General features: G+C 43.3%; 1 protein-coding gene across 1 annotated transcript in view; it reads left to right on the top strand.

Moving 5' to 3' along the window:
- Window positions 1-14,931, top strand: part of ANKRD33B (ankyrin repeat domain 33B) — a 119,985-nt gene extending 105,054 nt beyond the window's left edge. The window contains exon 4 of the mRNA XM_027829032.3: window positions 8,998-14,931. Within this exon, the coding sequence (XP_027684833.2) occupies window positions 8,998-9,833 (836 nt within the window). The 3' untranslated portion in view covers window positions 9,834-14,931. The remainder of the gene's footprint in view (window positions 1-8,997) is intronic.
- Window positions 14,932-17,826: the final 2,895 nt, after the last annotated feature.

Genomic DNA, 17,826 nt, shown 5'->3' with positions numbered 1-17,826 from the left:
TACTGCAGGAGCTCTGGTACCCTGGAGACCTGATGATTGGGGAAGAACCACAATCCCCATTACTTGGTACCAGGACCCCGGTATCAAGCACATCCCCGCACCCAGAATTGCTCTTAGCACTGGGCTGTATACTGCCAATACCCCAGTCAGCAGCACTCTTACCCACTGACGAATCTGACACTGGCCAGGAGAAGATCATTCCTTGGCCCCTCAAGGTGGCCCACCACCACACTACAAGCGTCATCCCCAATTCCATCATGCCAACCGCCCGTGCCTGCCTTCCTGCCTCTCTCTCCCAAGGCTATATTGTAACTCTTCGGGTATATACACACACACGGCGCGACTGTCTCCGGTGTCTCTCAGGGAGAGTCCACCAGATGGGTTGCTACAGCCTGGCACCTGAGCCAGGGCAGGAGAGCACCTGAGCCAGGACAGGAGACAGCTTTTTCAGAACAGGAAAGAAGGGGGAAGGGGAAAAACAAACAAAACAAAACCACACCTGAAGAGGAAGCTACCTCTTCAGCCCACTTCTCCTCATCTCTCCCAGATGAGACTGTGCTGCCCACTCCTCATCACTAGGTGAAGATTTAAGAACTTTCTGGATCTTACCAAGAGGGTGGCAGACAAGCTGCAGATTCCCTTACAGGAGGTGGCAGATACACATCACAAGTTGGTGGAAATTCTGCACACTACCTTCTCATCTAGAACTGTCCTCCCAATTAATGAGCTGATTCTAGATCCTACCAAAATCATCTGGCAGAGCCAGCCTCCATCGCACCAACCAGCAACAGAGTGTAAACAAAAACAACCCTACATCTCTACCCAAAGAGGCAGGCTTTGTTTTCAACATCCGCAACCCAACTCCATCACAGTGGATGTGGTTAATGCATGAAGCAAGCAACATAATGCCAAGTCAACTCCATATGATCTGGCTTCGCAAGATGGCGTATTCATCAACAACATTACTGTTTAGAGTCATAAATTACCAAACTGTCATGGCCAAAACAATTTTGTTAATCTTGGGAAACCCAGGATGTTTCTGAAACATTACTGGAAACACAAAAAGAACAGATTCAGACCATTCTTAGAGAAGGTCAGTTAATAGCCAGACCGGTCCTAGAGACACCACTGGATGTAGCTGTTACAGCTGCCCGCCCAGTCTCCATGACAGTGGTACTGAGGTGGGTTGTGGGGTTTTTTTTTGTTCGCTATACCTCTCTAGATTTCCCAAAGAGCTACAGACTTCCAATTTGAAGGGCCAAACTCTTTGCGGAGAAGACAGATTTTCTCTCCACATCTTGAAGGATTCTCGGACCGCACTACACTCCTTAGGAATCTACACTGTGGAACAGAAGAGAAGATATACCTCTCAACCACACCACTGATCACAATCTTCTCAATACTCACCATCTCTGTGCTGTTATGTGCCACAGTGTAAGAGGCCCAGGGCTCAAAAGTGAGAACAGTCTGCACCCCAGTCCATGACCTCTCAAACTGCCTCTTATAAGCACTTTGATGAGCTGGTCGGGGGCCTGAACAACGACACCTTACAGTATCAGTTGCCATCTATACACCTGTCACCCCACTCAGAAGTCACCTTACCTTACTTCACAGCAGTTAGGACCAGCTCTAGAGCAAAGAGATTGATTTCTATCCCTGAACTTACAGAGTGCCTACTTCCATATCTCAATACAACCATCGTACAGGAGATTTCCTACTGCTTACCTTTGGGGCAGGATCATTATAGGTACAGACTGCTCCACACAGGGTAGTCTCCAAGGTTCACTTCATTGTAGTGGCATACTAACCCCGGTACAGTGACTGGACTTTATCAGCACCAACCTGATGCAGTACAAGCGAGAGCGCTCCTCTCACTACCCACATTCACCACCCTGGGACACGTCTCCCTAATATGCTGGGGAGCTCACCTACACAACAACAAGGTTCAGGACAAATGGCCTTCCACAGAAATGACCTTCCATATCACTCTTTTGGGGTTAGGGGCTGTCAGGAGTGCCTGTGCACAAACTCTGCCTTTCATTAAAAACAACACACAAAAGTTATGATGGACTTAATGTGACCTGTATGTTTTGTATAAACTGCCAAGGAGCTGCCAGATCTCCCTCCCTCTGCAAGACAGCATTCAAACTTTGGAATTGATGCACCCATCACAATGTGCTCATCTCAGCGGTCTGTCTGCAAGGGATACAGAACGGGACAACCAACAGTCTCAGTTGGAATTTTCTCACAACAATGAGTGTATACTGAATTCACAGGTGTTTCAAGATATAGCCACCCTTTGGGGAAACATTCACTTGCAGTTGCCCTCATCTTCCCAGTGGACAGGGTCCTCTTGTATATGTTTTCCCAGTTTCCTACCCTATCCAAGATTCTGTTGAAAATTCAATAAAACAAAGCGAGAGTTATTGTGATTGCCCTTCTTGACTATGACAAGTCTGGCTCCCTTACCTGACACAGATGGCAATATGCCCTCCTGTTCCTCTGACGTCAGCCCATTCCTTACCCGCTCTCTCAAAACAATGGGCTGACCCATCACCCCAACCCATGGGTCCTCTGCCTCCAGGCTTGGATCTTTCTTTGTTCCAAGGCTTAGCAGCAGAATGCTCTGACAAGCTGAAACACATGTTGCAACACAACCACAAGTTGACCACTCGACATACCTAGCTACAAAATGGAAACAACTCCAAGTTTGTACCATTCCAAACGGACAGACCCAACCTCATCTTTCCTCCCTCTGATTTTGCACTACATTTTAAACTCTCACTCAGCTCCCTCAAGGTACATCTCATGGCGAAAATGGCTTCTCACTTGGAGTTTACTCAACCACTAATGTGTACACTCTTTAAGGGCATTCGGACTCTCTTCCCCCATGTGACACCACCCACTCCAGCCTGGAACTTTAATCTAGTTCTCAGGGCTTGGACTAGACCTCCCTCCGAGTCCAGGGCAACTTGTTCTCTCTTACACCTGTCCATGACAACAGAATTTCTATTTGCTATCACCTCAGCTAGGCACATAGGAGAAATAGCGGCCCTGATGGCACACCCATCATTCACGGCCTTTGTCTTTAAATAAATAAAAACAACTCTAAGGCCATATCCCAAATTTCTCCCTACTTTTTCTGCACTTTCCATATGAATCAAAGATCCATCTCCCTGTTTTTTCCCAAAACCACATTGTGACAACTGGGAGACAATTGTGCATATGCTAGATATTAGAAGGACATTAGCATTCTACTTGGACAGGACTAAGAACTTCAGGAAATCCCCTAAACTCTTCCTTTCGTCTACAGAAAGATCCAAAAGCTCTGTGATATCTGCTCAAAGACTATCCAAATGGGTTTCTAGTTGCATTAATCACTTAGCAAGGGCACAACTTGCTTCCGTCCATACGCACTCCATGAGATCAGTTCCTACCTCAATCACATTCCATAGGGATACCCCTCTCTCCCCAATTTATAGAGCAATGATTGGGGCCTCTGTCCATACTTTCACAGAACATTATGCGATCACTGAAGATTTGGCCGCTGACACCATCTTCAACTCCACAGTATTCTCTGTAGTAAAAGACTCTGCTCCCAAGTCGCAGCCTCCAGTGGTGGGTAATGCTCCGGAGTCACCTAAAGTGGAGCACCCATAGGGACACTACTCGAAGAAGAAGAGGAAGTTACTCACCTTGTGCAGTAACGATGGTTCTTCTAGATGTGTGTCCCTATGGGTGCTCCACAACCCACCCTCCTCTCCTCTACTTCGGAGTTCTCTACAGGGCTCTGTGGTAGAGAAGGAAGTGAGGGGGTTTTGGAGCACCACCCGTGCAGTGCTAAATAGCCTTGAGGCAAACCACGAGGGAGGGAGAGCACATGCGTGGGCTCAACGGGACACTGCTACCAAAAATCTCCGATTAGAGGTGCAGGGGCACACAGACACCTAAAGTGGAGCACCCATAGGGACACACATCTCGAAGAACCATCGTTACTGCACAAGGTGAGTAACTTCCTCATTTGGGTACCTTATCTCTGCATTTCCATACTTTCCAACAGTAGGTATTTTTAAGAATAGTTTTACAGTAGCTTATGTTAAAGGACCATTGAAGTTTTCAAACATTTGAAATTCAGGAAGCTTTAAGATCTCCCTCTGACCCCCCCCACCTCCACCCTTCCACCCCAATCCCCACACACTTAAATTACTGAGATGTATTTACATTATTAATTCCAGTATTGTGAGGTTTTTAGACTGGCAATTTCAGCTGTGCTTAGATGTAGTGCATTGTAAATCCTGAAGCTTGCTAGTCATACTGAATACTAAGCAAGAAAGTAATCAGAAAACAGTTGTAAGAAATTTTGTGATGACATTCTTCAAAGCCATGGATTCCATGATTTTCCATTGTTTGCTTTATTATCATGACTTTCCCTTTCCCCTATGCCCCATAGGACTGACGTGGTATCATTGCTTCAAAGGATGTTGTTGGTATGGTGACATGTCCCCTATGTGCACGTGTATAGTGAGTGAGAAAGCGAGTTTGCCACTGCAGGACAGGACGGGGAAGTTTCTGATGCTAGTGGAATTCCCTGTACAGAATACTGTAGATCAATGGCTCTCAACCTTTCCTGACTACTGTACCCCTTGCAGGAGTCTGATTTGTCTCGTGTACCCCCAAGTTTCACCTCACTTAAAAACTATTTGCTTACAAAAGCAGACATAAAAATACAAGTGCATAGGCACCCTATTACTGAAAAATGGCTTACTTTCTCATTTTTATCATATCATTATAAAATAATGTAATTGGAATATAAATATTGAACTTATATTTCAGTATATAGTATATAGAGCAGTATAAAGTCATTGTCTGTATGAAATTTTAGTTTGTACTGACTTCGCTAGTGCTTTTTATGTAGCCTATTGTAAAACTAGGCAAATATTTAGATGAGTTAATGTACCACCTGGAAAACCCTGTGTAACCCTGGTTGAAAACCACTGCTGTAGATTATAGCCCAGTATGCCAATTTAAATGGGTGCCTGCCCTGTAGTGCCCACTGCTGACCAAGTGTGGCTCTGCTGAGGCCTGCCTCAGTTTCCTCTTCACTCAGATCCCTTAAAAAGTCCTCACAGTCCAAATATTCCTTCCCCTCCCCAGAACCAATTTATAAAGTCCTGCACAAAGTTTTTCAAAATAGAACTTAAACCTACAAAGTCTTCATCCCAGGTTCAGATGGTCACAGCTCCTCCTCCCTGAGGGTCTGGCTTCCCTTCAGAGTTCAAACACTCTTCTGCACCAGTTCCAAGATGGGCACAGCTCTCCTCTCTGAGGGTCTGTTTTCCTCCCATCCCAGAGCCTGTTGCTTGGAGCATGGCCTTCTCCACAGGCTTTCCGGCTGAGTCCTGAGCCATGCTTTGCCTACAGGCATCTGCCAACTTGTACCTGCAGCCATCTTCCTCTTTAGAAGACCCAGGTGCCTTTCCTTAAGCTCATCTGGGCAGCAGTTAATCATTCCATGTGCCCTGGACCCTGCTTCCTCTTAAAGGGATCAGTCACCCTGTGACAGTGAACCTTATAATGAGGATGATCAAAGCACTATGGAGTGCTTTCTGCTGTAAATCATGACCAGAAGGTGTTTACTGTGTACATGTATTACGATATTATTAGTGTATTATTCCTGTGACACTGGCAATGCAAGAGCTCAGTACTGGAGACTAACCAAGTTTCCAGCCTGCTTTAGTACTGGGTATAGCAGTCGCATGGGGGAACCTGTAGGGAAAAATGTGATGAATGATTAGAGCCCAATTTTCAGAGTGCCTGTTCTTTCTGAAAGTCAGGGTATTCAGGTTGGGAACCAAAATACTGAGGCAGCCACAGTCACTAGCCACTTTGGAAAATCTTGGCCATAATGTTTAATCTTTAAAAAATGTGAATTCATTTTACATTCCAAAAAGTACATATTAAAGCAGGTTAATTACTGTTCTGCAGTTACTTCCATTGGGCTGCCACACTGCCAGGGTCACAAATCTTATCACTTCTTAGCAAGATAACCACCTCCAGCAGAAGACATGCAGAAATGCCAATTGTGATTTAAAAATGGAGGGCCAGATAGTGCTCTCATTTACACCAAAGCTACTCCAGTGAAACCATTGGAGCTGTTGTGGATTTAAACCAGTATAAGAAAGCAGAATCTGGACCTTAAATAATACATTTCATGGTGTAGGTCCACAGGGCCAAACCCTGAAAGTGAAAGTGTTGCCTGGCTGAGAGCTTCAGAGTTGACCTGACTAGAGTTCTACTTACTCTAGCACTCTCATATTACTAAACTGAGCAAAATGGGTGCAGTTTTCATTGAGGAATCCATTTAATTAAAGTCCTGATGCTGCTTTATTTAGTGGGGCCGGTATTTTTTAAAAGAGATGAATATTTAACCAGAATTTTAGATCCTACTTATTAACAGACCTGCATACATTGAGAAGAAACCCAGTTGTTTGTATATTCTGTCACTAATCAGATAGGCTAAAGGAGCAATGCAGGAAATGTGCGACTTATAACTCGATTTTAATAAAAAAAAATTCATAGTACCCTGGGCATTTTTATTCAGAGGTCTGAAATTCTGATTAATTGGAACTTTGATGCTTTGGCAGCCCAGCACAAACACAGCAGCAGTGATGTCAGTTTTGCGGATAACAATCTCTTGAGACATGAAACCTCATTAACTGAATATAATATTAATATCCCAAAGTGACACATCTACTCAAATTAGTTGCTTGAAAAACAGGATTCGGGACATGATTTAATCTGAGGAAAATGAGGACTAAGGGCAATGCACACATTTTCTAAAAGAAGACTCACTAGACCAGCCTTAAATCTGAATGACAAATAGTTCAATGAGACTGCCATAACCTTTGAAAAAGGGCTTGAATATTGATGTCTGACCCAATTGATAAAGTCCCTAGAAATTCTGTTGAATGAGGAATTTGTTTAGGAATGTTTCTGGATTTGCAAAGTAAGTCAGTAGCGTCCTAAGAAAATCTTGTGACACACAAGATTTCATTAGATGAGAAATAAAATCAGCATTGAGTATGCTGCTAAAAGATTAGGATCTCTGTATTTGGTAGATTTCTTTTGTGAGATATAGCTCCAAAAAGAGCTGGGGAATGTGTCAATTTGTATTGCTAGAACCTGAAATCATAGAAGAGGCAGCACAAATGGTGAGCCCAATGGACCCTTGTAAATGTTCTCTGGTCAATTTGGAGAAATGTATCTGAGTAAGAGGAAACACAGTGTATTTGACTGTGGTTTAGAGTCAGAGCACAGTTCTTCCATGATTCTATATCCGGAATATATCTGGAGGCAAACACTCTTGGCTTTGTGTTGCCTGTTTGCAAACAAATCCAAGTGGAGATGGCCTCACAAATTGGTTAATCTGTTTAATCATATATCAGAATAGCCACCTCCCCTAACATTGGGTCTGGCTGGATGATATGCCCTGGAATTGTTAATGTTTTGGTTTTGTGTGGGTGTGGTTTTGGGGGTGTGGGGGAAGCATGCGTGGGAGGTTGGCCATCAGCAAACTTGATCTGAAAACCCAGGGCCAATTTAAACACATTCAGAATCCACAGCACGTGGCTGGGGGCCCTGTCCTATGTAATAAATCATTCCCACCCTCGGCTTACTATTAAAATGTATGTTGTATGAACACAACAAACAAACAACTCCCATGCAATTTCCTATGTTCCCAGAGAGACCTACGTAAGTTGGAGAGGGGAAGGAGTGCAGGCACAGGTGGGGTTGAGGAAAGGTTGGGGGTTCAGGGACTGTCAGGTTAAGGGGACAGGCTGAGAGGGGGAAAGGTGAAGGAACAGGAGGCTGGTGTAGGGGAAGAGAATAGGAGTTCGGAAACAGACAGGCTGATGGGGAGGTGAAGAGTAGACCAGGGCCAAACATCATGGCCTCTACTCTGTCATATTCTTGTTGACCTCTTTACAGCTTTTGATACTGTTAACCAGATTCTTCTTGAAATCCTGTCTGCTGTTATCTTTCAAAATGTTGTCCTTATCCTTCTTCTGCTCCTGCTTCTCTGACTGCTTCTGCAGTGTCTCATTTGGAGGGTCCTCCTCTTCTTTCGGTGGGGTCCCACAGAGTTCCATTTTGGCCCCCTCCCCTTCTTGCTCTGTACCCTGTCTCTGATGATCTTCTCTGCAAAGGTGGCTTTAACTATTCCCTTTATACAGATTCCTCACAGATCTACTTTTGTTTGCAACCTGTCTCTCTCTACCCTAATCATATCTTGACCTATCTTTCTGATGTCTCTTTGTGGGGTCTGGCCATCAGCTGAAACTTAACATGGCTAAAACTGCGCTTCTGATCTATCACCCACATTCTCCCTTCTTTATCTATCACAGTGGACAGCACCATCATCCTCCCTGTCACTCAGAGTATGTCTACACCGGAAATGCTCCAGTGGCACTGCTGCACCTGCACTGCTGTAGTGTAGGCATTTACTACAGAGACAGAAGGGGTTCTTCCGTTGCTGTATGTCTCATTACTCAGTAGTGACTGGTCCACATATAGAACAGTCTGCTATTGCTGCCAGTTACTCCATTAGCTCAAGTGGGCAGAGGTCTGTGCTGTGGATCTAAAGTTTTCAATCCTATTTGTGACCCATATGGGGAGGGGGAGGTCAGTATGGTTCCTCATGATGGAATTTGGGTTGTGTGGTGTTTTTTGTTTTATTTTCAGTGTGCTATTTAAAAATAGGAAATTATATACAAGAAAACCACATTCAAAACAATAAGGTTGCAAAGTCAAGCACTCAAAAGTCAGGAAATTCCAGAATTGTGTGTGTGCATTATGTTACAGTCTTCAATTACATAATCACATACAATTTTTCTTGACAGCATCCTTGCTTCATTCAGTTTTGATTATGGCAGTGGGAATTGAAGTGTGCACTGTATAACCGATCAACGCAAATGTTTTTCCTTTCTCTCCTTTAAGGGGCAGATGTTCACGCGACTGACCCAAGCCGTGGAATGACTTCACGGGAATGGGCTTGTTACACAGGAAGATCAGAAGCAGCCTTCCTCATGCAGAAGCTGATGGACAGGCCATGCCCTGAGCAGTTCTGTGATCAGTATAAGTCAGAATGGCCAAAGATGAAGGAACTTCTTGCCAAGGCCACAGAACCAAAAAGCTGTTTGCAGAGGATCTCAGAGGGTGTGAGGTCAGCAATGTCATTCAGGGCTTCCTGTGGCCCTGAAGAAGATGGCGTCCTTGACCACATGGTTAGGATGACTACAAGTTTAAGCAGCCCCTTTATTGCCATATCTTGCAGGACTGTGTGCCCAGGGAGCCCACCCTGTGTGGGGAAACGCACACTGGCTGTGCAGGAAATCCTTAGGAAGCAGAGAGCCCAGGAAATCCGATCTCAGGACAGAGACCACATTAGCAGCTATGAGAAATTATTTCAGAACTCCAGAGTCATGTTGGTCCCCAAAAAGAAGGACCGGCGGGCTAGTCTGCAGCCCCTCAGCCTCACAGTAGCTCACATGAACACTGTGGTCACAAGGAAAGCAAGCCTCCTGCCACTGCACCTACTGAGAAGGAGCAGTGTGAGACCAGGATTTGTCATCCCCAAAGTCCGTGTCAACAAGGCTCCTCCACCCACCTACCAACCAGAGAAAGTGAGGAGGAAGAGCAGTGCCAAAGATGGCACTTATCTACAGATTCCCAAATGGAGATACAAAGAGCTAAAGGAGGAGCGGAAGAAGGCAGAGGAACAAGAGAAGAGGAAAGCAGCAGAGGCTCAGAAACTGAGGCAGGGGTCTCCATAGAAAAACAGGACATGACTCAATGGTGGGGATGATGTCAGACATGCCATTGTTAACAGACTGTGCACATCAAAGTAGGGGCAACTAAATTGAATGATGGCCCTATGGCACTGAAATAGCACATGGGCTATCCCTGTCTGTATCTGGTGGAGTGAGGAAATCTTGGGGTTGAAGTGTAAAAAATTGTTTGTTTGCCCACTGGCAGAAAATTGAGGTGGTGATTTTTTCCCAAGATTAACAGCTGAGAAACAGCCTTCACTGCACATATGCATGAAAGGGCCATGTTTTGTGTTCATTTTCTACTGGAGAAAATTAAGGGCTTCAGCTTTTGATACCAGTCACTCTCCCTTCCCCTTCAGTAGGACCATATGAATTGCAATGCTTTGTAATAATAATGAAAACCACAAAGAGTTTAAGGTATGCCACAATCTTGGTACAGTAGGTGGAGGGTAATTAATCCAGGGCTATATGTAATGCAGATCTTTTTGAATATGGTAAAGCACTTTATGATTAACATTTTAATTCTGAAAACCAGAGTTTAAGACATCGAAGGTATCAAACGCTACACATGTACTGTCTGAATGAATGTGATTCTTAATGCTATTGGTTTTACTCTTTGAAGATAAAAAATAGCTGCATATCTAATATATACACTGTGTCAACAACTGAGATAATCAGATCCCCACTTGATGTAAATCAGCCTGGCTCCATAAACGTCAAAGGTGCTACACCCATTTACACCAGCTGTGGATTTGGCCCAATTTTTTAATGTCATGGTCAACTTTAAGATTTCCCTCCTCCCTTACGGTTTTTCCTGTACTTGCTATTGGCCTTCTTCTCTTTTGTCTCAGGGAATGTGTTACTCCACTCTTGTATCATTGCATTTACCTACAAAATCATCGGATGATTGAAGGTCCTTTTATTAAATCTAAGTTTGCCCCTTGGGAATGGCCCAGCATACAGCCAGAAAGGACCAGATGAACACTCAAATAATGAAATTGTCTTCTCCTACCTTCAAGAAGTAGCTCAAGGATAGTGAGTGCAGCAGTACTCTATGAAAAAAATCAAAAAGGTCATATGAGGCAGCCCATTCACCAGCATTTGGAAATCCAGGATACTCATCCTAGTGAGGGTCTGAAATAGTGCAACTTGGGTGCCAAATGGGGAGTGCTGCATCTACCATCTCCATCCCAGCCCTTGGAAAACCATTTCTTAATATCAAATTCACAGCAGGAATCACCCAAGCTGTTCTTAAACAGGCAAATGAGGAGCAACGTGTCAGGTATATTGTTCCATACCCTTCCTGGATCCCATAAAACTAATAAAGTATGCTGCATATGGTGGCTTTACCAGCATCAAAGCCCTATGACTTTCAGAGCAATTCCCTAAGTCCCACACATAATCCTAGATGTAATGTTAGAACGTGAGTGGCATATATGGCCACAGAAATGCACCGTTCCTGTATACACATAACCCTTTTGAAACTCAGAATTTGCTTAATTGGGCAAAGTTTCTTTCAGTCCATATTAAAGTTATTTTGTTTCTAACAAGAAGGTTGTGTAAAGAGCATAGAAACCACTTGTAAGTTTAGGAATTTTCTATAGATTTTTTTTTATAGCAAGTTAGCTGACAAACTTTGGTAAGGCTCTGTGCTTGCTACTTGCAATAGAAAGATAATGTTAATAGTAATATTCAAAAGAAAACAGCAAGGCATACAGTAAATAATGCATCTATGTTTTTAAATTTCCTTCCATTTCAAACACACTGTATTGCTCTGTGTTACTCTGCATTCAAGACTAGATAGAACTTAAATGAGAATATTACTGAAAATGTTAATGCATTGGTAACCCCCCTTCACTATACTCTACTGCACTCTCAATTACAGCCTTCCCAAATAAGGCTCAGTTCCCAAAGGCACTAAGAATGTGACTCTCTCTAGATCTTGCTTCACATCTTGTCAACAGTAATATATTGAACTAAGACAGGAAACAAGCTGTTGCTGCTCTCAGGTTTTCACATTTAAGCAGCTTTAAGAGCTAGCAGTATTTAATAGGCGTCAGTAACTTCAGAGGCAATCAGGGCATTGCAGCTCTGCTGGTGGGACTCACTCCCCTATTCTCCTGCATCACACTCTCTGCCATTTCTTTTGCATCCATTTGAGAGAACGGTTTCTAGAGAAGCTTTTTACACTTGGGGTCAGACGGACATTTCTCGTTAACATAGCCCCAAGCAGGCGGTAGGGGTACTGCATCTCAGCAGGAGCTCTGTCTCAGGGAGGTCCAGTGCAATCCCTTCTGCAGCTCCTGGGGAACCAAGCTGCTGTGTTGCTCCTTAGGAAGGTGCAGCATGCACGATGCTTCACAGCAGCTGGTCTCACTGGCTGGTGCAGAGAGGTTGAGTCATAGCCACAGCACAGTGGGACCCATTGCCTCTGCTGTAGTGGAGCGCATGCTTGGGGGTGCTCGAAGGGAGCAGTCCCTAAATGCAGTTGTGGCTGACTCCTTCACAACATGCAAAGAGGGGAAAGTTTGCCTGCGTCCACCTCCCCCATAGCACATAGAATGGCCACAATCTGACCAGACTCTTAGTGAAACACTAATGGCCATGGACCAAAATCCAGCTCCTAGAAAGCTAGGGCTCACATCATAAAAGCATCACAACTGCTGCTAATTAATCTCCTCTCAGCAGAGCCTGGGTGGACCTGTCAAGCAATGTTTTTCTCTCTAGCTAGGCTTTTTGTAAGGTCACCCCTCATGGTGGTGTCTGTAGTGAGTTTAAGTATCAAAAGACAGATTCAGTATCCCAAAAGCAATCACTACTGCAAAACGAACACATGAATTTGCACTCTAACTCATGATAAAGTTACAGCTGACATACTTTCTCTCAGGGATTAATGTGCAATTGGTTACAATTAAGGGCTGAAAATGAAGCCCATGTTCTAACCCTTTGTACTTTGCTGTGCATGTCTGTATATGTATGCTGAATTAAAAGAATTCAGATCTGCTAAAAATTATGCACTTGTTTTTCAGAGAGGAAGGGGTTTTGCCTTTTGCTTCTAGATCACTAATATGAGTTTAAACCAGGTCAGTGGGGGTGGTTAGTCATTACCATTTTGCCTAGATGAATGGTGTTAACCTGGGGGGTCTCAATCCAAGTCCTAGTGGACAAGTGTTCCAATGAGAAAAAAGTTAATTGTATTTGTTGCTAATTTGCGCTCTTGCTGGCTGTCTCTTCAGAGGTGAGTGGTTGAATGGGCATTGAAAATTCACTCGTGCCCAGAGATGGTCCCACTAAATCATGTTTGAGGCCGATGGGCTGAGTCAGCTGGAAAAGCTGGCAATGTTGGCACCTTTGCTGCACATCATGTGACCGTTTTTTATATGCATAAACTCCAGATGGTTTCCACAAAACATCAGTCACCTCAGGAATACAGTGGCCAAAAATTAATCAGCCTCACAAAGATATGCTCTTAGTTCTCTCCTGGCAACTGTACCCTGATCCTGGAGATTTCCAAATGGATCCTGCAATTAGCCTCTATCTTTGCTAGATAAAAAGACAGAATTTAGATGCCTGTCTCTTACTTTGGTCAGTGTAATACTGGTGTTTACTCCAGTGACTGCAGTGGAGTTACTCCCAGTTTACACCAGGGTGAGCGGAGAAAGGCCCATGATTAGCTACCTGATTTGAAATCACAGAAGTGTTTTTGATTGCCCTGTAAATCTGCATCCCCAGCTGCATTTCAGCAGAAATAGCTACATTTTCATTGTCTAATGACTAAGGGCTTCATTTTATCTCACTCTGAGTGGTCTTTTATCCTTTGTTCTTAATAATTCAGTCGATCCTTTGGGCAGCTTTCACTGGCAAGACTTCTATGGTGCCCTGATAGAAACTAAAGGTGCCTTTGCCAAAGGGAATCACAAGGAAAGGAAGGCAACTGCCTGGAGTGAATCCTTCCTAGGGTGCAGCAAAGTTTATACCTCCCTATGCCAGTCTGAGAGACTTTGGTGCGTTAATGGAAGTTATGCACACTTCTGAACCCAATGGCTAATCACAAATTATGGACTTCCGTTTCCATAGCCTTTCCATGCATCAATTAATTATCATCTTTGAAAATCACTGGAAGGAGCCCTTCCATCCTAGTGGTCATTCACAGGAAGTATTGTTCCTGATGTGGGGATTTATTGCAGCAGTGAGCAATAGGAATACAAATAACTATAACAGAAAGAGAAATAACTTTGCCAGGCATAACCAAAATGTTCTCCGCTAAACTCTGAAATAAAGCCTGTGACCACTTGTCTTGGATGTAGAAGTGTGGCCTGCACCCATCATAAACATCAGCTGGAGGCTACTCAGATAGATATGGAGCATTGATTGCATGCATCAGTCTCTTTGGGCCACAATGCACTAGTTAGTTTCATGTCATGCAAATAAAGTTTGGCCCTTGAGAGTCTGGGAAATTGTTGCTGTCACCTGTGGTTCAATGCCCTTGGTTATGGATGTCCTTAACAGCCCTGAAGTGGTAGTTCTGTCCCCTGAAAGGAGCCCCAACTCCAACACTTGCTAAGAGAAGATACTTTGCATAGAAAAGTGCTGGTACTTGGCCTAGATGTGATAAAGTTTTGGGGGGTTTTATATTTTAACAGGAAACTTCCGAGGAGCATGAGTGCAACTTTGAGTCAGTATTCAGTAGAGGTGCTCACAGAAGATCGTTCAGAGAAAAAACCTTGGACTTACCAATATTTCTCTCACAAAATACAAATCTTACCTGATATAGTGGAGGCAGTATGCCACATAAAATCAATACTTGGGCTCTCTTTATGAAAAATCTAATATTAACTATATGAAGGCAAATAAAAATTTACTACTTGTTTTGAACAGAGGATAAATTTGCTCCTGCATTTGGGTACTATCAAGAGAGTTTGACCTTAGACTGCTATTTGCCATAGAGCTTTGTAAAAACAATTTGTGCTATACTGATCTTTGCATAAGTCACTACCTAAGCACTTCTTTCTACCTCTAGTTATATTTATATAGACATAGTTGTTTCTCTAGACTTAATGGTTGTCTAAAAATGGAATTAAATAAAAGTCGAGTCATTCTTGTTTCTTTTGCTGTAGCTCCCATTGGAGACAGATGTAATAAGTGTTTCTGGTTTTACATCAAAATAGTTCATTTTCAAGTTGCATGGTAATTTGTTTCACTGCCTAAAAGAGAATTCTCAGCATTATTCCTGACCCATTTGAGTGCTGAGTTGGTTCTCAGAAGGCACTTTTCTTAGATTTTAAAAATATGTTTTCAAATTTCTACCATTCTTTGATCCCTATTGAATCCCAATGATTATTTCTGTAAGAACTACATCTTAGCTATTATGGTCAGATTCTGATGCCCCTGCTCATTATGAATATTACTTTATTCCACAAGTGTATCCATTAAAATCAGTGAGATCTCTCATGGGGTAATGTGCTACTCAGTGTGAGTAGGAGTATCAGAATCTGATCATTATGTTGTACCTTTGTGAAACAAAATGTACACAGATTAGATGGTCAAAATTAGCCAAACACTGTTAGGTTTTACATCAGTACTATCACATCATTTTTGAAGTATGGATTCTAAGACTTCATATACTCTATGCAGGCAAAACTCCCATTGAAGTATATGAAGAGTTTTGCTTAAGAGTTAACATTGTAGGATTTGGCCAAAGGATTCTGAAAATAGACCTCTATAAAGTAAAAACAAAACAAACAGAAAACCAGGGTAAAATGAACTATTCTAGCTGTCCAACAGAGCACGAAACATGAAGAAATTACCTACTGAAAAATGACTGGTTTCTTAAAGTACACTGCTTTTCTTAAAAAAATATTAATCCCATATTTCTTTTCAGTTAAGATTAAATGGGTGGGCCTCTTAACTGATATTGCTCTTGAGTAGACTGACAGTATTGCAGGCACTTTTTAAAGTAAATTTTGCAATGGAATCTTTAAATTCCAAATGATTGAAAATACTTCAGCTGAATTAATATTACTGTATTCCTCAGGAAAAAAATGTTATCTAATCTGGATGGGCTTCTTAACACATACTTCTCCAACTATTTACTAGGCAGGAATTTAAAAAAAAAAGACCACAATTGTTGTCCTGACATTAAAATCATCTCCTATAAACAGAAGAGACCAGTTCAGTGATTCCCAAACATTTGAATTCTGAGCCCTCATCAGGAAAATAAAACCAATCTCAGGCCTTGTCTACACTACTGGAGTAAGTCGACCTAAGTTAGGTTGACTTACTGCAGTGTCTATACCATGCTGCATCAATGAGAGACGCTCTCCTATCGACTTACCTTACTCTTCTCATTCCAGTGGAGTACCGGCGTTGACTGGAGAGCTCTTAGTGGTCAATGTAGTGGGTCTTCACTAGACCCGCTCAATCGACCCCCGTTGCATTGATTGCAGCATCGTGGATCCCTGGTGAGAGTAGACATGGCCTCAGTCTCCTGCACCATGTACTGCTAAAGGCCTATGTGTCTTAACAGCTGCTGCACATATGCACTACTATTCATTTGGTTCCACCTGCCACCACCACCCCTTTTCAGTGTAGATCTTCATAATGATACTTCCTCTCTTTTCTTACAAACTTTGATGAGTAATGAAAGAGTTAACAATGTGACATGTAAAGTAGCATCCTTGGCATCTTAGTAGCACCCACTGAATTGAATGGGGCAGATCACAACTTAGAGCTATTGATTCTGGCTTTCCTCAAACGACAGCAGATGTCTCTGCATCAGTTATGTTCGGGTCTCTGATTTTCTTCACAACTATAGCAGCTAGAGATATACTTTTTTAAATGAAAAGCTGAGACTCTGGAAAACAATTGAGAGCTCTGTCTGTGCCACCCTCCCTCTCTTCCCCTCACACTTTCCATTATCAGGACCGGCATTTTTCTCAAAATGCTGAATTAGCCTCAGAATTGGGAAATGGAATCAGAAACGAGATGATAATGTTGATTTTTGATTTTCTTCTAGTTCTGTGTAGGTACACATGAAATGAAGGCAACAGAGAAGGGGAATAATGGGGAAAAGGAGGAAAAGGGAGTCATAACTGGGATGCAGCAAAGTATTGTAGGCAATGGATTAAACAGACAAGCACAGAGGCTGCTATCACTCTGGACATTTACACCTACAAGTCCTGAAACAGGATCTTCATGAGTCTCTGGATAAATTATGTATTTTGAGGTAACTATTACGTGGTGGTGGGGGGGAGGGGGAGGCATTGCATGCTAACAGTCTCCATCCTGGCTTTCCATCATGTGCTTCCCCTGTGCATTAGCTTCTAGAGCACGGCTTTCAGGGTGGATCCAAAGCCAAAAAATGTACGCTTTCCATGCATAATTTATGTAGGACTGATTGCTCCCGAGTTGCAGTTGAGAGCCGTAGCTAGGAAGGGTGTCTTGTTGCTCTGACTCATTAGGGCAGGAAGAAGAAGTGATACGAGCTGGGACATCCTCAATAGCTTAAGAGTCAGAATCTTCAGTGACAAAATACTAGAGTAGAGTTTGAAAATTCTTCAGAGTCTAAATTTATAATAGTCCAATTCTGTGCCATTTCTTCACTACTAGACACTGCACACTTCCCCCCGCTGCCTCCCCCATTCACATCTCCTCTTCCCAGCAGCAGCAGATTTTCCTCCTTCCTGGCATGGAGGCATTCAGTGGCAGAGTTCAGGAAAGCATTAAGTGAGCACGAAGAGCAGAGGCAGAAGGTGATGCTGAGGCTAGTGGGGGAGCAAACAGACATGATGAAGTGTCTGTTGGAGCTGCAGGAAAGCCAACAAGAGCACAGACCCCCACTGAATCCATTGTATAACTGCCTGCCCTCCTCCCCAAGTTCCATATCCTCCTCACTCAGACGCCCATAAACGCGGTGGGGGAGGCTCCGGGCACCAAGCCACTCCACTCCAGAGGATGGCCCAAGCAACAGAAGGCTGTCATTCAAACAGTTTTGATT

This window comes from Chelonia mydas, chromosome 2, assembly GCF_015237465.2.
Source record: "Chelonia mydas isolate rCheMyd1 chromosome 2, rCheMyd1.pri.v2, whole genome shotgun sequence".
Lineage (NCBI taxonomy): Eukaryota > Metazoa > Chordata > Testudines > Cheloniidae > Chelonia > Chelonia mydas.
This window is presented reverse-complemented; position numbering and strand designations above follow the sequence as displayed.